Source organism: Schistocerca cancellata, chromosome 1 (genome assembly GCF_023864275.1).
Source record: "Schistocerca cancellata isolate TAMUIC-IGC-003103 chromosome 1, iqSchCanc2.1, whole genome shotgun sequence".
Lineage (NCBI taxonomy): Eukaryota > Metazoa > Arthropoda > Insecta > Orthoptera > Acrididae > Schistocerca > Schistocerca cancellata.
In genome coordinates, this window is record NC_064626.1 from 374,189,039 (window position 1) to 374,212,361 (window position 23,323).

The 23,323-nt window shown below is 37.7% G+C and overlaps 1 protein-coding gene across 1 annotated transcript in view; it reads right to left on the reverse strand.

Moving 5' to 3' along the window:
* Positions 1-405: 405 nt before the first annotated feature.
* Positions 406-23,323, reverse strand: part of LOC126174927 (uncharacterized) — a 542,393-nt gene continuing 519,475 nt past the window's right edge. The window contains exons 9-11 of the mRNA XM_049921376.1: positions 21,179-21,366; positions 16,797-17,005; positions 406-2,213 (exon numbers count right to left, since the gene is read on the reverse strand). Of these exons, the coding sequence (XP_049777333.1) occupies positions 2,065-2,213; positions 16,797-17,005; positions 21,179-21,366 (546 nt within the window). The 3' untranslated portion in view covers positions 406-2,064. The remainder of the gene's footprint in view (positions 2,214-16,796; positions 17,006-21,178; positions 21,367-23,323) is intronic.

Genomic DNA, 23,323 nt, shown 5'->3' on the forward strand with positions numbered 1-23,323 from the left:
TGTGTCAAATGAATTTCTAATTTATTTGTTTAACACAGAGTGTATACATAAAAAAAGGTTGCATGTAGTTCATACAGTACAAATTATGGACGTATGTAGCAATGTGTCAGTCATTACTTTAATGCATTTCACTTTTTCACTTATGCAGATTAAGATTTCACAATGTACATTAACATAGTGTCCTTACCACTTGGTTCTTTTACTAAATATCCAACCATATGATTATAGTGGGAAAAATCTCCAAAGTGGTGTTGCTTCCATCTCTGCAGCTTATAAAATAAATTTCATTTTTGTAGAATCCAATAACTGGATTCATCGTCAAGACACACTGTCAATTGATTTCATCAAACTACAGAATTGGGAATGGTAGGATGATAACTGGAGACTATAAACCAACAGTTCTTTTAAAACAGAATATATATGGTGTTTTATTGACAATTAGAAAATAACATGACTCATGATATAACTATATACAATGACAATGTCTGAGAGATCAATACTTCAAACCACTATAATGGTAAGAAGACACTAGTCTTGTGCCCTGTTATCTTAGTAATGTAAATTACTGAATTCACCATTACCTAATCAAAAACTGAAACTGGGATTGTGGAATGCTTCTTTTTTATAGTTACATGTATAAAATGCAAGTAAATGTAAAATTGTAAAAAGTACACTAAAACTAACAAACTGGAGGAAATTTTTCAATAGTAGAAATGAAATTAGACACATGTTCTACTTTATGTATCTTTTTTAAGAAGCAATTTAGTGACTTATAAAAAGCTATTACACTAATTTTAAAAATATCAAAAACAACCAAACAGTTGGTATGTTTAGAGAGAAAAGAAACTGAACTTAAAGCTGAAACACAGACAATCCAGTTAATATTCAACTTTTCTAATAATGCAACATTTAGCCACTTTTATTGAAGATGAAGGTACACATCAAAACATGATTATTTTCTTCCTTCCCATACTGTGGTAATACGGTAAGCTTAGTGTATTTGCATTTATATATTACTTAGGTACATCTAAAGAGCCATAGTTCATACTGTTATAATTAACACACACATTAAACAGCAATAACACCGAAAAATTTGTTGCAGCTACAAAAGAGACATTGATACAATTATCCCAAATTCTTAGGAACAATACAGTCAGAAGCTACTACTAAAATAAGAATCTCTTTCTAAATCACTTTTTGCAGACAACACATGTATAATAATAACTGTAAGAGTAATACTCCTTTGAGAATGATTTCTCAGCCTGTACATCAAATTATTATTACATTTTATTATTTTTATCAAATTAATATATATTTTTAGCACAAGAAAGGAAGCACTGTTTCAGCATACCTCCAACTATTATGAACACAAATGCGTTCATCTAATTAGCTAGTGGCTTCTCTTAACATTTCCATTTTTCATACACAATAATTTTCCTGTGGTATGGGTACTGTATAAAAATATGGACATTCACTGCTATTATTTTAAATGTAAACAATGTTTTCTCTTAAATAATGATTAAATATATGTTAACAGAGTACAAGTCTGAATTTATTATTTCTTACATACCAAATCACCCTATGTTAAAGATATTGTAATAGGAGCAGATAATATTTTACCTCAAAACAGGTATACCTCATGATCTTGTTGGTAGCAAAATCAACATCCATATAAAAAGATTTAACTCACTTATGAGTCTCATTTCAAACTGAAGGATAGAAATTATCACTTTCAGTTTAACAAATGACTTCTTTCAATGGACTATTACAGTAATACATTTACAAAAATACATTATATGCTACTCTAGTTCATCTGAAATGAGGCTCACCTATCTTCCATATAAAAATAATTTAATAAACACTTAGAAGGAACAGACATCGTACAGCCATTTACATTTCTAATTTTTAAAAAATAAAGGAAAAGGGACACAATGGCCATTCTTTTCAAATGATCATACTTGTGGATAAAACTTATCAATACACAAAATCAACTGAGGAATAATAAAAGAGCTGTATAAAACTTCCGCATAAATGCACCACTAACATTTACATTAACCACTAAAACTATGAGTTTGTGCTGCGATGTTCAAGTGAAGGACGTAATGTCAGACATCCTTCAACCCAGAAGTTAGGCCGTTCCAGCATACTTTGCCACAAGGTCATTTCTTTTCCAGTTGCATCCATCCAATCCACAGATTTCCCATAATGTTTGCCTAGAAAAGATAAGAATATAAATAAATATTGTTGCCTTGTAATGGAGACTTTGTTCTGTTTTCTACTGTGAACCAATCCTCCAAATCCGACTATGATTTGTCAAGCACTGTAAATTTATCAGTCTGCTATTAATACATATCAAATATCTTACAAGAAATTTTCATCAATTGCAAGAGAACATAATATAACTCTAAAAAGGTTGTGTAATATACTAAAGACGTGAAAGAGATGTGGTTCAAACCTGCAGCTCACTATGCAAACATCTGGTGAAGTTATCCATCTAACTACTTATTTTAAGCAATGTTTTCCAACATAAACATATGGCAAAACTTATTCCCATTATTTACACAATGTACGCTTTCACAGTTGGCATTTGCAATATTGCTGATATTTGATTTACTGGCATAAGACTGGTCCAAGGCATAATGCCCTACCTAATGTTTCGTTTTACAGTGCTGGAGACTTCATCACAGACTTTGATGACTCAGAAGGCTCACGGAGAAAAAGAACTGTCTGAATTTCTATATTTTCTAAATAATCATAATTATCATTAGCAGTCCACACAAGAACCAGAAATGCTCCCAATTCTGTTTTTGCTACTAGGACTAATACTGTAATGAAAGGGGTTCAACTGCCGGAAGACAACCTAAGCTGTTACTACAGCAGGAAAAATTCCTCAACATTTTTGGTGCTGCATGCTTCTGTATTTAATAAATGTTTGTGCAATTTACTTGTTTTTGTTCAATGTAGAGAATCTTCGTAGATGCCAGTGTTGATGTTTATATAGGTGTAAACGGAGACAGCTAGATCCAGCCACATGAAGCACATTACACAGCACACACTAATATAAAGCTCACCATGGAAAAAGAAAAAGACAGTCATATTTCATTTTTGGATGTACAGGTAATTAGAAAACCCGATGGATAGATAGGTCTACAGAATGCCCTCTCATCTCCACAAAAATTCCAATAATCATCCCTAGCAGAAACAAGGAGTGATCAAAACATTAGTAAACTGGGCTAAAAATATATGTGAACTACAGTACTTGGAGGGTGAGGTCAATCAATTAACCTATCAGTAAAAGGTCAGAGTGCAGTGGACCCCATGGGCCATACTTTTGAGTATAATCCCAAGATAGAGGCACAGGCACTGCTGAGGTTCTGAACAGCTGTCACATACATTTATCCAAGTGTGCTCCATGCATTTTCCTCATTTGTGCAATAGAATTTGATGAGTAAACATATTCATTCTCTCCATTAGGGTTTACTGCACTCCACCTTTCCGTTCTTGTTGCCTGTATTTTCAAAACAGCTGTGCCAGACATAAGTGACAGACACTTTGTATATATTCATAATACTATATCATAATACATTATTATGACAGCCTTGTACTTTCTGATGTAAATAACAAGTGGGCCAATTGTATTTGTCTGCTGTATTAAATTACAATCATTTGATTATAGTATATTACAACTATGCATATTACATTATATTTTAGATGTCATCATACAGATGGGAAAGTGCTAGGCTGAAAGAGCTACTGATCCTCCAGGCCCACAGCAGGTTAGGACCAGATCTTGGAACATTATCAAAGAAGCTCATGGATGAATGGGAAACGAAGAAGTGCAAAGACTTTTGAGAAAGCCCTTAGTCTTTTCATTACACCAGAGACTGTCCAGATCATCGCTGACTGCACCAACAAGAAGACAGAGATGTGTACCGAAAACTACAAGACCAAGACAGATAGCCTGTATGAGAAGACGGACAAACCTGGCAAGCTTCTGGGCCACCGATGAGACTGATGATGAGATCTTCCCCCTGATGATGAACATGACTCAAGTCAGATCCCTCCTGGGCTGTCTCAAGTTTGATGATCTCAATACCCGACAGATTTGATGTGCACAGGATGAACTCTGTCCAATCTGTGAAGTCTTCGGCTAGTTCAACAAGAACTGCCATGACAGTTGCATCCTCGGTAGCAACATTACAATTGACAGGAGTTTCTATGGTTGATGCTTTTTCATTCAATACATCCTGACAAAGATGGCCAAATACGGCATCAAGACCTTCACCATGTACGACTGATTCTAAGGTGTTCTACATCTCCTGCATGAAGGTGTATGTTGGAAAGCAACATGATGGAGCTTTCCACAAGAACAACTTTCCAGCTGATGTGATTGAACACTTCATAGCAAAGAGATCTGGATCAGGAAGAAACCTAACAATGGACAAATGGTACACCAGTGAAACTTCGTGGCAAATTAAAACTGTGTGCTGGACCGAGACTCAAACTCGGGACCTTTGCCTTTCGCAGGCAAGTGCTCTACCATCTGAGCTACCCAAGCACGACTCACGCCCCGTCCTTGCAGCTTTACTTCTGCCAGTACCTCGTCTCCTACCTTCCAAACTTTACAGAAGCCCTCCTGTGAACCTAAGTAGAAGAAGTAAAGCTGTGAGGACGGGGTGTGAGTCGTGCTTTGGTAGCTCCGAGTCCAAGTCTTGGTCCAGCACACAGTTTTAATTTGCCAAGAAGTTTCATATCAGCGCACACTCCACTGCAGAGTGAAAATCTCATTCTGGTACACCAGTGTTCCACTGGCCACTACAAACCTACGCAAGCACAAGATGGCTCTGGTTAGAATGTTTAGGAAAAACAAAAAGGAAATCCCTAAATTTGTCTTGCCAAACATGCGATCTCCCTTTGTACCAACTGCATCCCTGAAGCTGAAGCACCTGCCAAGTGACTTCAAGGCTGCTGTGAAGGACGAACACAGGCACAGATACAGAACTTGGACAGTTATTGTATGTTAGATTTATTATGTAAGCACTAATGTGTTCATTGTCAAGTGTTACAAAGATAAATGTTCATTATAAAATGTTATCATTTATCATATAAACGTGCGATTTGTTCACTGTAAAATGTTCTAAAGCTATAATAAAGTGATAAAAAGGAATAAAATGTAAAACAACAAAGTAGTAGAGGTCTTGCATGGAAAATCAATGGAGGTAGGATAATTGTAGAAATGAGGGATTACCGCACCCCATCTTTGTGTTGGTGGTAGAGGATCCACCTTTCTAATGAAGGGTTAAGAATGGCCTTCGCAAGAAATGGGTACTCTGACAAAGAGATAAAAAGGGTGCTACAGCCTAGAATATCCAGAGTTTCTAATGAAAAATAACTGACTAATGGGAAAGTTTTCCTTCCATTTATAAAATATATCACAGTACTCAGAAAACACAGTATTGATACAGTGTTTACACCAATAAGAAAGGTGTGCGAATCCTGAACACTGCAAAGGACCTAAACATGCTGCTTGCTACAGCAGGAGTACCGTATTTACTCGAATCTAAGCCGCACTTTTTTTCCGGTTTTCGTAATCCAAAAAACCGCCTGCGGCTTAGAATTGAGTGCAAAGCAAGCGGAAGTTCTGAAAAATGTTGGTACGTGCCGCCACAACTAAGTTCTGCCGTCGAATATATGTAGCCCTACGCAGGCATGCTTTGTAGGCACAAAGATAAATACTAGCGCCAAAACCTCTGCGTCAGTAAATAAATTAAAAAAAAAAAGTGGAAGATGAGCTTTTTTTCTCCGCCGCGAGTTTCGACCACTGTATTTTCATACATTATCCAATGAAGTAAATACAAATTCCGTATTGTTCATGTTCGAATGTAGCACAATTTCAGTGTACTACGAAAATCTGACTGGCAAGACTGTTTGGGATGTTTGTCAATATGGCCAACTCTACGTTGTGAATTTTTTCCTATCTGTGAGAAGAGATGGTTGCTAATAGGAACCTGATGAAATTTGAATCACCTACAGTATTCTCTTCACCATAATAATACGAATATAAACATTTTGCCATGTATTCTTTCGTGTTTGCTACTATCTCATTAAAACCCTGTCTGCCTAATAAACTAAGAAACTAGAGTGAGACAACAGCAAACGCGGAAGAATATACGTATCGTGTCATGTTTATATTCATATTATTCTTATGCCTAATAGTGATGCAGTCAGAAATGAAGCACGGCAAGTGACTAGATCTTTAAATCTAAGATGTCTAATTTCTGTGCAGAATTTGATGTCATAAAGAAGCGGCTGCAAAGATTTTCAAACGGAGAAAAATTTTCGCCTAACTCTCGTTCAGAACATGTTCCATCATACGCAGTCTATTATTTTATTCTTGTTGATCATTATCAAAGAAAGCAGCAGTGTAAGTAACAACAAATAGCAGTCTCTTGCTATTGTTTCGCTAATGAGACGATTCCTCTCTTTTTTTTTAATTGTACGCGGCGGTAGCGCGCACAAAAGCAAGCCATGCCGCGAGCCGCGACAGGCCGTAAACACGCGCTATCAGAATGCGACAAACAATGCATGTAACAGTGCAGTAATGCATTTTCAGCTTAAGAGTGACGCAAACACCTATAACAAAGAAAACGGCACTTATCAGATCAAAGCAAAACAAGCAATCGATTCAAACCAGACGAAGCACGTGAAAAAGGAAGGATACCCGTATAAATACGGACGGAGCACCTGACGCATAGCAATGGCTACGTTGTAAAGCTTAACTGCTAAGCTTACGACTCGAACCAAACTACTGTAGCTTTATCGTCATTCATTCGACCTAAATTGTGTCTCATATTACAATGGACCAACTTTGTTTCTATTTGGAGATGCGGCCTAAAACTTTTCTCTCCCCTTGAATTTCGAGTCTCACATTTCAGGTGCGGCTTAGATTCGGGAAATTTTTTTTTCCTTTATTTCGAGTCTCATTTTTCAGGTGCGGCTTAGATTCGAGTGCGGCTTAGATTTGAGTAAATACGGTATATAAAATCTCATGCACTTGTTGCCTAGTGTACATAGGAACTACAAAAAGAAATTAACACCCGTCTCAACCTACATGCGACCAACTGTCACCTGGACAAGACGGATAAATCAGGATCATGCACTAGTACCTGCTTCCTGTAACACTATTGCTAACCTTTCCACCAAAACCCTCAGCTCCACAGAAGCTTCAATCCTGTCCCAACGCCTCACCTTTAGCATTACACCCAAATTCAACCGTGCTGGACTTGTCAAAGACCTACTCTCCTTCTCCTGATTCCTGTCATGGAAGCACTTCTTTGCTGCCAATTCCTCCAACTGAAACCAACCTAATTCCAACACTGAACCCTACCTCTTCTAGTTCATACCACGATCCTCCTGCCTAACTATCTGGTCACTTTCCAGGAATTCTTTACCTCCAGCTTGGCATCATCACCCTTCCCCAGGTCTCTTCCTCAGAACACCAGCCTTTCAGTAGAAGGAAGAAGAGCCATACACAAAACAAATCCTGACCTAATTATCCTACCTGCAGACAAAGGTTCCACCAATGTTGTTATGAATTGCAGTGACTACATGGCAGAAGACCTATAAATTCTGTCAGAGTGATCCCACCTCGTAAGTCCAACACAAACTCCAGTCCCTGCTTAAAACCTTAAGCCCTTCCCAGAACATTTCCCCCGAATCCACTTCCATCCTCACCCCTAAAACACTCCACATACCCATCTTCTACATACTCCCCAAAATCCACAAACCCAACAATACTGGGTGCCCCATTGTGGCTGGTTACTGTGCCCCCACTGAAAGAATTTTGCTACTCACTTACAAACACCACCTACCAATTGCCTGTAATCTAGCCTCCTACATCAAAGACACCAACCACTTCCTTCACCAACTCTCCACTGTCACCACCCCTTTTACCTCATGGATCCCTACTTGTCACTGTTGATGCCACATCCTTCATGCCCATAGTGTTACCACTATTGAAACTACCTTTCCCAATGTCCTTCAGTCTCCAAACCCACTATTTCATTCCTCAAATACCTTACTAACTTTATCCTATCCCATAACTACTTCTCATTTGAAGGGAAGGTATGTAAGCAAATCCACTGCAAAGCAATGGGCACCTGCATGGCATCCTCCTATGCCAACCTCTTTAAAGGCCATCTAGAGGAGGCCTTCCTAGCCTTCCAAAACACCAAACCCCTAGTCTGGTTAAGGTTCACTGACAATATCTTCATGATCTGGACTCAGGGAAAAGAGAGCTAAGACACACTATCTTCATTCCTTCACCATCTGAACACCTTCTCTTCCATTTGCTTCATGTAGACCTCCATAACCCAGCATGCCAACTTCCAAAAATGTTGACGTCCTCCTCTCTGATGGCTCCATCCACACCTCTGTCCACATTAAACTCACCAACCACCAACAGCACCTGTATTTTGACAGCTGTCTTCCCTTTCACACCAAAAAATCCCACCCACATAGCCTGGCTACCCAGGGTCGGCATATCTGCTCAGTGTGCTGAGGGTCTCACCAAGGCCTTCACAGACAGGCACTAATCCCCAGACCTAGTCTGCAAACAGATCTCCCATGCCATTTCCCCTCACACCCCTAATCATTCCACCACGTCCACTGCTTCATCGCCCGGTACCACCCCGGACTGGAACAGTTGAACCACATCCTTCACCAGGGATTTGATTATCTACCATCATGCCCTGAAATGAGTGCTCTGTCACCCACCCAAATTCCTCAACATCCTTGTCCATCCCTATTCCACTCCCAATCCCAACCCCTTTGCTCAGAGACCATATTCCTGTTGAAGACCCAGGTGCAAAACTTGCCCAATCCACCCACACAGCACCTCCTTTTCCAGTCCTGTCACAAGTTTATCCTACACCATCAGGGGCCATGCCATTTACCAGCTCTGTTACAATCACTGCAAAGCTTTCTAAATTGGTATGACTACCTACCAACTGTCCAACTGCCAAACTTAGCCAAGAGCAAAGTAAACCACCCTGTGGCACAGCATGCATCTGAAGATAACATACTTGATTTCAATGGCTGCTTCGCTACCCAAGCCGTATGGATTTTTTCTTCCACCATAAGCTTTTATGAACTGTGCAGATGGGAGTTATCCTTACAACACATTCTCTGCTCCCATAATTATGCCGGTCTCAGTCTATGGTAACATACTGTCTCCACACCCTCCACTCAACAGTTTCTGACCCCTCTGTCCTATCATCTTCTTCCCATTCTCATCTCCCACCCTGTTTATTTGCTGACCTCTGCCAATGCATCCACTCATCTTTCCCCACTCCTCTCCTTTTTAGCTCCTTTTCCCCCACCTCCCTGCCCCATAAACTCCTGACACTGCACCTGTTGGCACTCTAGTCCCAGCACACTCCACCAGACAGCGTTCGTCTTTCTCCCCACCTGTACACTACTATCTCTTCACCTTCCCTACCCTCTCCAGATTGGTATCTGCATCCCAAGTGATGCTGCATTCCAGTCCGAGATGCTAGAGTTGACATTCATGTGTACATGAGGTGTGTGTGTGTGTGTGTGTGTGTGTGTGTGTGTGTTTTACTGATGAAGGCTGTGGCCGGAAGCTATATGTGAGTGTCTTTTAATTGTACCTCTTTGCAACTTGAAGTGTCTTCTTTATGGTATGTAGCAAATCTGTCTTTTCCTACACTGTTTAAAATGTAAAATAATTATGCAGACTGAGGCGTTGATCTGACAGTGAGCCAATGGAAGCAATATCATACTTGCAATTCTTTTCAGCATTGCTTGTAGCATTTATGAGAACATTTCTTTATGTATATATCAACTTTAAAACCACTTCTGAAAAATTGTTAAAACAACATTTATAAGGGCAACGCAAAGAAAGTTCTCAGCAAAATACTGAAATGACATTTATAACAACAAAATTTTGGTTTCCATATTTTGGTACACATTTCACAGACTATAACTCAAGTGTCAACTTGATATGGGGAATAGTTTCATCTACATGATTTTTAAAAGTTGTAATGATGTGGTCTCTTCAGATGAATAAACTGGAATACCATAACATTAAAAGATACTTTGTTTTGTATATTTTATTGTCAACAGAATTCACCCAAAGTTTGTGAAAGTACACACAAACTACTACTTATTTTTTACCATTTGGGTGAAGATGGGCCACTGAAGGACTTCCCAAGACAATAATTACAGATGAAAGCATAAAGAAGGTGCACCATATGGTATTGAATGACACATCACAGCCCTCAGTGAAACACATCCATTTTGATCCTACATGTTTTCTAACATCTTGTACCATTAGGCCATACTTTTGCTATTTTATCATCTCTAGGAATCCAGCAGAGAACTTGGGCATGGCCCATCTATCATCCCTTTGCATGGCTACATTTGTTTGTTTCCTTGCCTGTGTTACTAATTCCCAACACAATTGGTGAACAACAACTCTCAATACTGAATGTTTTGTGCATGGAGAGTTGATGTCTCACAACCTTAGGTTAAACTGGAGATACACATCCACGACAAACTTTCCTTTTCAAAAATATTGGAAACTTAATTTTGAAATCTCTATTCATTTTGTAAAAAGTACTTAAGGCTATTATTACTTACATGTTTATTTTTTGCTGTCTGAACATTAACTATGTTAAACACAAAAACATATCGACTGGTTCTATGACTACATTGTTAATTTGTACCCTTTCCTTTTTAATATGTTCATGATACATCATTTTAGTATTATTTTAACTGATTTCTTTTCTCCCTTCAAATTTGATACATCAAATTCTTCCATTCATACTTGAAGTTCATCTACAGTAGAAACAAATGGAACAACGTTGTCCGAAAATCAAATGATATATCCATAAGTATGTATTTATTCTTTGTTTATCCAGTTCAGGAAACTGCTAACACCCTCCACCTCTGATGGAATAGTTTAGGTGATACAGAATTTCCTCGCCTGGCTCCTCATTCAATTCTGAATTGTGAATTACCATCATGAAGTCAAGCAGAAGTTTCGTACCATTATAAAATACTTTTCATTCAAAGTTTGTGGAAGTTACAAACAAACTACTACTTCATTTTTAACATTTGGCTGAAGATGGGCCACTGAAGGACTTCCCAAAACAATTATTATGGATAAAAGCATCAAGAAGGTGCACCATAAATTTTTAACATTTGGGTGAATGACACATTATTTTCATTGTACTATGATAGTCTGAATCAATGTCTTGTTTCTCAAGGGCTGTCAATACAAATCATGTTGAAACTGAGCCAAGAGCTTTCATAGTTCCTTTATGAATCCCAAACAAACTGATAATTAATACTCATTGTTTTGTTCTGTAATTTTGCCCATGATCTGAAAATGGCCCATCATGTTACATGAACTTCAGCAGCCAGCATGTTCCTTTTGGCAGCTTAAAATCTCCATTTTTTTTCCTGTACCCTGGGTGATAATTTTAATGAACCTCTTGTGAATTACAGAGGAAATTCTGAAAGGTTTGTAACATTTTTGTTTCTGGTCAGTCTCCTTTATTGTGAAGTATAATAATATAGCACTGTTCAGACATTCTGTAAATATACAGTAGGTTTAATAAATTCCAGACTACCTCAAAATGCACTGATGTACAAAACTAAATTAACTTTCACATGATGTTTCTTTAACTGTGAAGTAACATAAGTAGATGAAACTTGGATCATACACAGAAACAGTTGCTACAGGGTATACCAATAATAACTGAAAGAAATACACAATCAGATGAACAGAAATAATACTTTTATTCAAAGACAATAATTACACTGAAGTCACCACCATTTATGAGGGTCCCCTAACGTTACAAAACGTGGGACATGGTTCTTAATAAGTTGTGTGATGACCATGGAAGTGAAGCATGCTCTATAACATGCTCCCTTGCTGCGCACAAGAATGGTAAGGAAGTCTTGTGGCAAGCCATTCCATTCCTCCATCAGCTTAGTTTACAAATGCTGGATGGTCATTACTGCATGTGGATGTGTTGCAACAAGTCTCCCCAATACAATCCGCACATGCCCATTGGATTTATGTTGGGGGAGTGGGCACCCTAGTCCAAGGACCAAATGGCATCTCGTTCCAAGAGTTCCACCATCTGTACAGTTTGATGCGAGTGCACATTGTCATTCATAAAAATGAAGCCAGGGCTGAATGAGCCCGTGAAAAGAAGCAGTATCACAATAACGTTGATTGACAAGTATGCTGTGTTCAAAGATTTGGAGGTCAGTACACGCATGCAACATGTTGCCTTCCTACACCATATCAACTTGACCACCACAACGATCATGTTCGACAATGTTCTTGGTTGATTCCCATACCCTCATATGGCGAGGGGTGGGCATCAGTAATGCACCCAAGAACATTGTTGAATTTGGTCACTTTATCATCTGTTTTAGTCACACACCCTTTTTTAATGTCATGGGGATCATAAAAAAATCGCAGTCACTTCAATGTAATTATTGTTTTTGAATAAAAGTGTCATTTCTGTTAGTCTCATTGCATATTTCTTTCAGTTACCTTCTGTTCTGTAGGATCTGTTTCTATACATGAACCAAGTTTCATTGAGCTAAGTGACTTGGCAGTGGCATATCATGGGGAAGTTACTTTCATCCGTAAATTTCGCACACCAGTGTAAAATAAGGAACAAAGTTTAAGAAAATTTTCATCATATTAGTTTGGCAATTGAAAGTCCACGTGGAATGTAAATAATTTAAGGAGAAAAGATGAATCCTTTTTCAAGCTAGCAAAGAATAATTAAAAATGCACAATGGCAGGTTTCGTGTACTGGAAAGAGTGTTGCCAGCCACTACAAAAACAATACAGGAAATTTCATCCTATATAGTTCCATATTTGTTACAGTAAAGTGTACCACTTATTTCTCATGCAAAAATAGTTCCCAAACTTACTGAATCTTCTGTGTAATTTGGCAAGTTCACTATCTACTAGTTTGTCTCCCACTATAATCACTTTTATTGAAATGAAATGATCTCTAGGAACCTCCCCTTCTTCTTACCACAGATGGTTTTGTAAACCTCATCTGGCAATTATTGCCAGAAAGTAATTATTTTCATTATCAAATATCAACATTTCTAATTCATCTATTCTCTATTTAAAGAAATTTGAATGCTTGAACAATTTTGGCCCTGTTGTTAGTTACCCTGCTGTCTGCTATTGCAACTCATACAATGACTACTTCATACTATTTGTAATTGATTTTTGTACCAGATATTCACTATTCCTTCTTATGTGAGAGTGCATCCTCTTGCAGACATTCCCAAATGATTTTGTTTGTTTAATTCAGTTTATTCAATCATTTTCCTGTTACCATTTGATTACTCTCCGATTTGCTATTAATAATAAACAAATGGTTGTAGCACATAATTGTGGTTGGAGAAGTTGGTGTCAATCAGCTCTCTGTTGCCTTTATCAGTGTGTAAGCCACAAGCAATTGAAATGGGTGGTGTTACCGAGCCTCTCACCAGTAGTGATGTATGTTCACCTTCTGCAAGCAGAAGGAGACAGTGCCACCAAGATTCATCGGTGTTTGTATTGTATGTATGCAGAATAGGGTAGGAGTGACAGTGTATCATGAGGGAATAGTGGATATAATTGAATCTGTTTGCTTAGATGTGCATGATGAAAGTGGTTGAAGAAGTCATTCTGATACGACTGAGGCCTTATTCAACAAGGTGGCAAAATTGTGTATGTGAAACGTCAGAGCACAATTTCCAAACTTTCTGAAGCTATATCTAGGATTTTTTGTTCCAGGTGGGTACAAAAATGTATAAATGATGTTCAAAAAACAAAGAAAGAGTTCAGACTTTGCATTCCTTCGGTGTTACCACGAACAGTAGAATGAATTTCTGAAGGAATTGTGACAGGAACCAAGTTATGGGTGCAATATGTGAACTACAAAACTAGCTGGCTACTCAACACTTCACAACTGATGATGAGCTCAAGAATGCTGTCAACAACTGGTTGAAGTGCCAGGTGGCACCATCGTTGATAAAGGGATAAAGAAGCTGGTTCATGGTATGACAAATGTTTGAATTTGGGTGGCGAGTTTGTAAAGAAGTAATGTCAACATGGTGGTTATGATTGTATATTTAATATTTATCTATTTTCTTTCTTTTTTAATATAAATCTATTAAAAGCTTTTGTACTACATCATAAGCTCTTCAAAATTTGTTTTGCATATTTCAATCTTTTTCTCAACCGACTACCATTCCCTCCAATGTAAAGTTAATTATTCCTGGATTCTGTCCTTTCTTCTGATAATGGTCTCCCAAAGATTTCTTCTCAGATTTTTTTGAGAATGTCTTCATTTTGTTGTTTATCTGTCCACTCAATTTTTAAAGACTGTCAAAAGTGTCATGTTTCAACTGCTCCCAAAATTTCCTGTTTTCAGAATTTTCAACTGTTCATGTTTCATTTCCATACAATAGTGTCATATGTGGCGGAAAGATTTGCAGTCTACTGATACCACATTTTTAAACCTGATACAAAAAGAGGTAGTTTTTCAAGTTCTTTCAAAACAAGCTTTAATCTAACAGGTCAAAGTTTATATCCATAACTGTAACTAATGAAAAAATGTACTAAACTGACCAAGGGAAGAAGCTGCAGTTTTGCACCTGACTCTTGCTCATGCTACTTGATCAACAAAGAGGAAGAGAGCAAGTAGAACAGGCATAAGAATGATATGCACTATATTCAGCACACTCATTCTTGAACTACAACAAGCTCTTTAAATATACAAATGACAGCACACATGTTAAGGATCTTGTTACAAACAACAACACACAGCAACAAGATAGGATTTTTAATCCTAAATTCCAAATCCACAGACTTTTTCATCTACAAGGGTGTGCTGAGAAGCAATGCCTGTTCTCAATATTGGCTGAGGTATTACATGTCTTGCATATTACTTGGCCAACTATCCTGCTTCTTGACACAAGTTGCCACCCTCTGCCCTCTGTCACCAGAGAGCTCCCACCTGGCGGTTCCTTCATAACTATGTTGTTGCATGAGGAACAGGATGCTATAATCAAGTTTCTAAACACAGAAAAGTGTCTCCAACTGAAATCCATAGAATGATGCTGTGTATAGTGACAGTGCCAGATCACACAGAAGAACTTTGATATCTGCAACAATCTGACGCCATGGGTTCACTGACATTGCTTGTCCACCATACAGTTCTGATTTGGCCCCATACTATTTTCATTTGTTTCCAAAACTCAAAGAACACCTTTGAGGACCTCACTTTGATAGTGATGAATGGGTGCAAGCAAGGGTGAGGTTATGGCTCCATTAATGACGTCAAATGTCACACATTGATGGTATCACCAAACTGGTCTCTCATTGAGGGAAATGTGTTCATTTCGAGGGTGATTATGTTGAGAAATAAATATGTAGACATGAAGAATAAAGATGTAGAAAGTTAATAACATTTGTTTTATTTAAAAAGTTTAAAGGGTTTTCATATAAAACATTGAGAGGTACTACTTCTCAGCACACCCTTGTACCTTATAGCCAGGTTTGGCCCATATACTTTTATTCTCCTCACAAAAGAAAGACAGAAGCCATCCTTAGGCACAATTTTCCTTACCTTGTAGCAGATGGGTCTGCCCACAAAGGGTTTTCAACCACGTATCCATGGACGCATACTTGCTTATTTAACTACAATGAAATTTACATTATTTTCAATGTTATCTCTGCCAACTTTTCAGAATTCATCTCATTGCTCTGGTGTCTGGGCCACTGCTGAGTTGCTGTATCTGAACAAGGCGCCATGTAAAATGCTTTGAAAGGGCTGAATAGATGACAACTGGATGATGTAGAGTCACAAGTGTAAGGTGGATTTTATTACTTTTTTTACTTTATGTTGTAGCATGTTAGAGTAAAATTCACTAATCATAAGATGCTGTTCTAAAGAGTCACAAACATTTGGGCTCAAGAGTTTCAGAGTGTTGTTAACTTTCTTTACAGGCAGAACCAAAAATTTGGATTTTTTGGTGAATCAGGGAGTTTCTGTTTACCATTTTGAAATTTGTATGCTATCTATATTTCATCATTGGTTATAACACAGGCATTTCCTTCCATTAATAACTACTGTCTAAGTTCAATAAAAATGTCTTTATCAGCTTGAGTTCACTGTCTTGGATACCATCTCAAACAAGTTCAGTAACAATTAACCTTGTCACAAATGCCTGAACACACCACTTGAACACCATTATTTGCCAATGAGGTCATTTACACTAACTTTTAGTGTTTCAACCGACACTTCAGATAGCAACCAAGTATCAAGTCAAAACTACTCAAACTGCTTAAACACATTTCTGTGGATTTTCATGACACTGTGTCAAAATTATTTCAGCGAATTTTATCTCATTTCACACCTAGGGACAACAATGTCATTGCTTTGGGTGATTCACAATTTGAGAGGGGCCGATGTTTTGAAAGGAATGAAAGAAATTATATATGCTTTTATTTCTTTTAAACAGGAGACTAATTTTGTACCCACGGTTGCCAACATTCAGTGATTTTCCTACTAATGCAGCTGTTTTGGTACAAATTGAATTTCAGTCATAGACATATGTGACCACAGATGCAGAAAAGTGAACTTTGACGAGCCAAACTGTAACTGGAATTAAAGACAAACTAGAACTTAAGAACACTATCTTTATAATTGGTTCTGTATTATTCAAAAATTTTAACACACCTGTCCCAAGATTAAATCGTAGACCTCCAAGAAATTCATTACTTGCTAGTCTATCATGGTCCCAAACTGTCAGCTCCAGACTTCTTTCTGAGAGTTCTTGTAAGCTGACATCTTCATAAGTGAATGTGTAGTTCCACACAGGATTACAAGTCCGTCGAAGTACAGGCGTCTTTTGCTTAGAGCTGCGTCCTTTGTCCGGAAGCAAGTAACTAAGGAAATAAAAATAAATTACATACACTACATGTACTAAAAAGATATGAAAGCATTGTGAGTATACTTCAATGTAGAAATGCACACATACTGTATTCAGGGTTCTACTGCCAACAACAACTGTACTTTAAACTCATCTATTATCTTTTTCAGTGTGCAACGCATGTAACGTAGAACTTTTTAAAAATCAGTTCAGTACCCAAATTTCTGAGATGCATAAAAATACATGTGTCAAAAAGTCAGTATAAATTTGAAAACTGAATAAATCACAGAATAACGTAGACAGAGAGGTACAAATTGACACACATGCTTAGAATGACATGGGCTTTTATTAGAAAAGAAGAAAAAAAAAATATACAAAAGTTCAAAAAATGTCTGACAGATGGCGCTTCATCTGATCAGAATAGCAATAATTAGCACAACAAAGTAAGACAAAGCAAAGATGATGTTCTTAACAGGAAATGCTCAATATGTCCACCATCATTCCTCAACAACAGCTGTAGTTGAGGAATAATGTTGTGAACAGCACTGTAAAGCATGTCCGGAGTTATGGTGAAGCATTGGCGTCGGATGTTGTCTTTCATTATTCCTAGAGATGTCGATCGATCACAATACACTTGTGACTTCAGGTAACCCCAAAGCCAATAATCGCACGGACTGAGGTCTGGGGACCTGGGAGGCCAAGCATGACGAAAGTGGCGGCTGAGCACACGATCATCACCAAACGACACGCGCAAGAGATGTTCCACATATCTAGCAATATGGGATGGAGCGCCATCCTGCATAAACGTCGTACATTCCAGCAGGTGTTTGTCAGCCAGGCTGGGGATGATGCGATTCTGTAACATGTCGGCGTACCTCTCACCCGTCACAGTAGCAGTTACAAAACCAGAATCACGCATTTCCTCGAAGAAAAAAGGCCCGATAATGGTAGATGTGGTAAATTCAACTCATACCGTGACTTTCCTGTCGTGCAATGGAGTTTCCACGACAGTTTTAGGATTTTCAATAGCCCAAATTCTGCAGCTGTGGGCGTTGACAGACCCTTGGAGCGTGAAAAGAGCTTCGTCGGTCCACAACACGTTACTCAACCAATCGTCATCTTCCGCTTCACTAAATCGCCAGGTAACAGTTCATGATGCCGACGGATTTTGTACGGATAGCATCAGAGGGTACCCGTTCAAATCCCCTTCCTATGGCGATAGGATTGTAACACTGAACTAACACATTCCCCATTCTGATAATACAGCTTCACTAAAAGCGCCTTTTCAGGTAACGTCAACATGCTGCGACTGCTGGTGCATATGATTCTCTCTCTCATTACAGCTCCTTTTATACATGATTGTCATGCGCAGTCACTGACGTTTTGCTGTCCAGCGCCATCTGTCAGACATTTTGTGAACTTTTTTTTGTTGTTAATAAAACCCCATGTCATTCCAAGCATGTGTGTCAATTTTTAACTCTCTATCTACATTATTCCGTGGTTTATTAAGTTTACAAATTTATACTGACTTTTTGATCACCCGATACATACCAAACAACATGATGATAAACGACCATGTAGGTCAAAGGAAATATTAGATTTAAATACAAAAAAAGGATTCAATAAAGCATCCTTTCAAAAAGTGTGTGCCACTGTGTAGAAGAGGTGTGCTCAAGAAGTTGTTACATTCCCACAGAGCAGAATATAATTATCATCAAATAAATTAACATAAAAAATTAATAGTGTTTGAAAAATGCTATATTGATACAGATGAACAGGCACACTAGGGAGACACACTAAGGAGGCATCATTTACAAAGACGCTTTCAGAAAGTACAGCAGTTTTGTTAGAGTTATTTACATTAGTTTAACTGGCATGGAAAGTACAACTTGATGGATAAATGTGAAAAAACAGTATCTGGCATGAGATTTCCCCATCCATACCCAAAGTTCATCTTCACAAGTCTGTATGACTGAAGGATTGTGTGTCACTCCAAAGAAACAAAATCTTAGACCACCAACTGCTATTACAGTATGGGGTGTCAATGGTATTGTAAGAAACACATTCTCTCACCAGAAGATGAGAGAGGAGAGAGTGCTTTCCAAAAATATTTGAGCATACTGCAGACTGATGTGGTTACGAAACTCATTAGATTCTATTGTATCATAAGTATTGTTACAGACTTAGTAATAAGTTACAGGGATAGTAAGAAATACATATGTACGATATATATATCTGTTAATGTAAGAATTGTGAGAAATGTATACTGACATCATACTACACATGAACCAAATAGTAATGATAAAAAGGAAATGAACATTAAATTGATAAGAAAAACTTTGTAATAGTTGTAATAGGAATACTAGGTTAGTAGTTAACAGTTTAAGACATGATATAATGAAAGCTTTATGATATCTATAGTTGATCATTACTACACGCTACCCATGTAACTTAACATGTATGACCTTGAAAGTCTCTTCGCGTTTGCTGCTGGATCCTAAAACCAACTCTATTTCACATTTAGGCGATCAAACTGGTCGCCATCTTCAGGAGAGTGCTCCATCCTCGGCGGGCCTCATCAGCAGAAGCAGCTTTCTCCTGAAAATGGCGGCCAGCTGGATCACCGAAATATCAAATCGAGTTGATTTTAGGATCTGGCAGCAAACCCGAAGAGAGTTTCGAGACTTATTACGCCAGGAAAGCCTACAAAGTCACATCTATGTCCTTCTTTTGCTACTATCACAGATCTCTGTCTTCAGGGGAGGCTCTCCACTAAGTTCTGATACAGTAAAGTTGGAATTTCATTGTATTTTTCATGGATTATAATGAAGATACACTGTTAAGTTTTTTGATGAGTTCCTCAGTCACACGACCCACACTCCGGTCTGGTTAATCCAAGAAATATATGATAAGGTTTGTATAAATTATATGAACAGGTCTGTCCAGACAATTTTTCGCCCATGCTTTGTGGACAGGATCAGCATCATCATGTCAATACGGAGAAGGTGTAATCCCAAACCTTTGGCACTGAGTATTGTCGCCTAGCATGTTTATATTTTTATACACTACTGTAATCATTTTACAATACACTGGCAAAGTCAAGATCTGATCCACAGCCAGAGTCAATTTTTAAATAATATCTTTATGGGGATTTGTTCATTAAATTTGGAAACATTAAAAACAACTATAATACCAATATTTCACATGTCTTTGCAGTGGTCATCTACAGGGTGGTTCAATTACTTATTTTCTCTTAAGAGAACTGCTACAAAGAGAGCTGAAATGGTAGTGTTGTAGTTGGTTTTAGTATTTCAAAATGAGGCAGCTACATAGCCAAAATAATGTTATTCAAAGTCACAATATGTTTAAAACTAATGTTACAGTTCAGCAAAAGTGGCATTGCTGAGGTCCAATACTCTGATACATTATTATACAGTGACTACATGACTACATGGCTGTCAGTTCCGTGTAATTTTTTAACCTGGTCCTCTGTTGTCTATCGTTAAAATATAGCTTCATCCCTGAAAGAATAACGTCTTTAATGCCATACGATTTCAATTTCCCTCATGGAATTTTATGATCTACATAAAAGTATGGCGAGATCACAGAAGATTAATTTTTCTGTATATACTTTATGGTTAATGGGGACCACCCGTCAAAAAGCTGAAGTGTTGAGTTGTTGACAGGCACACAAAAGAAAGAATCTTGGATCATATGTTGCTTTCACAGTAGAGGGGCCTTTAGATAGGCTTACTGAGTTGTTGTTGTTGTAAATTGTTCAATTCCTACTGTAAGCTGATACTCAAAAAAATTGAGAACACTTGATTACCAAGGCAATTTAACAATGGAGCCACCAAAAAGCACAATATTTTAGTACTTCAATTTCCTAGAATTTCCATCTCAGAATAATGGCACCAACTTGTAGTGAAATCTTTGTGTTGGAATGAGTGGATTGATGGCCCCCTACAATAATGTTCCATTCTAGCAAACTCAATTCTTTCCATCAATTCATTCTGTAAAAAAAATGCTTATGTTATCAACAAAGACTTCCTGCACTTACGTATACCTGGAAATAGCACCAGTTATCATACAGAATATGTCCACTGGAGTGCCCAGACTTTTAACCACATAGTATAGTGTATGGAGTTGCTCTCAATGATTCAAACTCAATGAAACAAAATGAACATACCTTTTACAGAATGGATCAGATGTTCCATTAGCTTTGACAGCAGTAAGATTCTTTGCTTCTTTTACCAGCACCTGTAGAGACCCTCGTGATCTCTTGCCTTTCTTTTGCACAGTAACATCGGGAGGGACAAACTTGAGACCAATTATTATGTCACCCTTGTAGCTGAGCAGGTCATCAAATGGTTCTGTCTGTTTACAAACGAAAAATAATATTAAAAAAAAACAGCCAGAGCAGAAGTTAAATAACTATCCTTCTTGATTCTGTACCTACAATACATAAATACACAACATATATATATAAAAATCAACTTAGTATCTAGTAGACTGAAATAAATCATACAATTTAAGTGAAGTATGCTTGTCCAAAGTAGACTAAAGACATAAACTAGTGACCTCCTCTGTGAAACAACATTGAAAGATAACGAGAGTTAATCACAATTTAAATTTCATTCATTTGGTCTTTTAAAAATCTTATCTTGTTATTAAAAACAAAAATCAAGTACAGGTTACCTTCAAAATGAATTATTAGTAATGTGGTATAAACTCTCCCAATTCCATGAACATCAAAATGAGCTCCATAGAATCATTTAAAAATGAATAACTCATTTAAAAAGAATAAATAATAATTCTGTCTCTAAGTTCAATTACGGAAATAACAGAGAGCTGACTTTCAGATATGGAAAAATGATTATGGATAACTCGTTATTCTGACATAACAGTTCCTTCCAATGAAGAAGTAAATTTTGTAAAGTTCAATATCATTATGAGTATACAATCTCATCTTTCATGTCACATTTTGAAGAATATGGTGGAATTTCTGATAATGGCAAATAATCTTATACTTTTTTCCTCAAATTCTGCTGTTATGGTGACCACATACCTCATTAGTGCAACTACTGTAAAGTAGTTAATGTAAAACATAATACGAAAAAATGAAGAGAAAAAAAAGAATCCATGACAGAAGAAACAAAGAAACAGCAAATGGACGCATGACACAAAACTTTAGGACATAGCAATATAACAATTGTGTAAATTGAGGGGAATGCGAGGAAAGGAGGGGACTGGGGGAGCACACGGTGAGAAATTAGTAAAATAAGTGGCAAACTACAAAGGCATAGTCAAAGAAAGGATGGACAGATATTTTAGGACAAGATGCCAGCAGCTGAAAATTTGCCAAAACATGTTGGTTGATGGGCTAGTGAATGATGTTACTAGCTAGTCACCTTCTGGGCTCACACATGTATGCTTTTGACTACAATGCCGCATGTTTTCTAATGACAAATGTTTGACCCAAGAATTAATCTCTCTTCTTTAATTCCACTCACAATTAATTCAGTTAGTTGTATCCTAATTATTGGGAACACGAAAATAAATTTAGATATTTCTCAGCACTGACTTTGGACTGAAGTGCTCGAGAAAATGAAGCAGAAAGCCTAATGAGCTGAAAATGTGCATAGTGGGAATATGGGTCACCAATAATTCAACTGGAAAGGCTCGCTATTGGTTAATATGAGCTAGTGTATCAGTGATGGATTGACAATGTCAGTGGAGCATAAGTCATAACTATAACTAATGGATCCAGTTGCATTAATCAGCGATGTAATGGTACTTATAGAAATATTCAGTCAAATTTGCAAAGAGTGAGTCATTGAAAATATATTGTTTGTTTCTCTACACTAAAGAATCAGAGGAAAAGAATACTTAAAAAAGTAAGAGGGGGTCCAATAAGTAAAGCAACATGTTTTTATTCTGAAAGCAGATTGGTTTTATTCAGGATTCCAATACGCCATATTATTCCCCACTATTTTGGCTAGAAAACCATGTTTGTCAACACAATCTCTGTTCACTGTGACAGCCTTAGGCCACCTTAGTGGGCGTATCTCTACGCCAGCACGGTAGCACTCCACTGCTTGTCATCTTGCTGTATCAATAACCTCCCCATCATCCGCATACTGCTTCCCACAGGGTGCATCCTTCATTGGACCAAATAGATGGAAGTCAGAAGGTGCAACATCTGGGCTGTACAGTGGATGAGGAAGAACAGTCCAATAAAGTTTTGTGAGCTCCTCTCCAGTGCGCAGATTTGTGTGAGGCCTTGCACTGTCATGGAGGTGGAGAAGTTTGTTTGCATTTTGGTGACAGACAC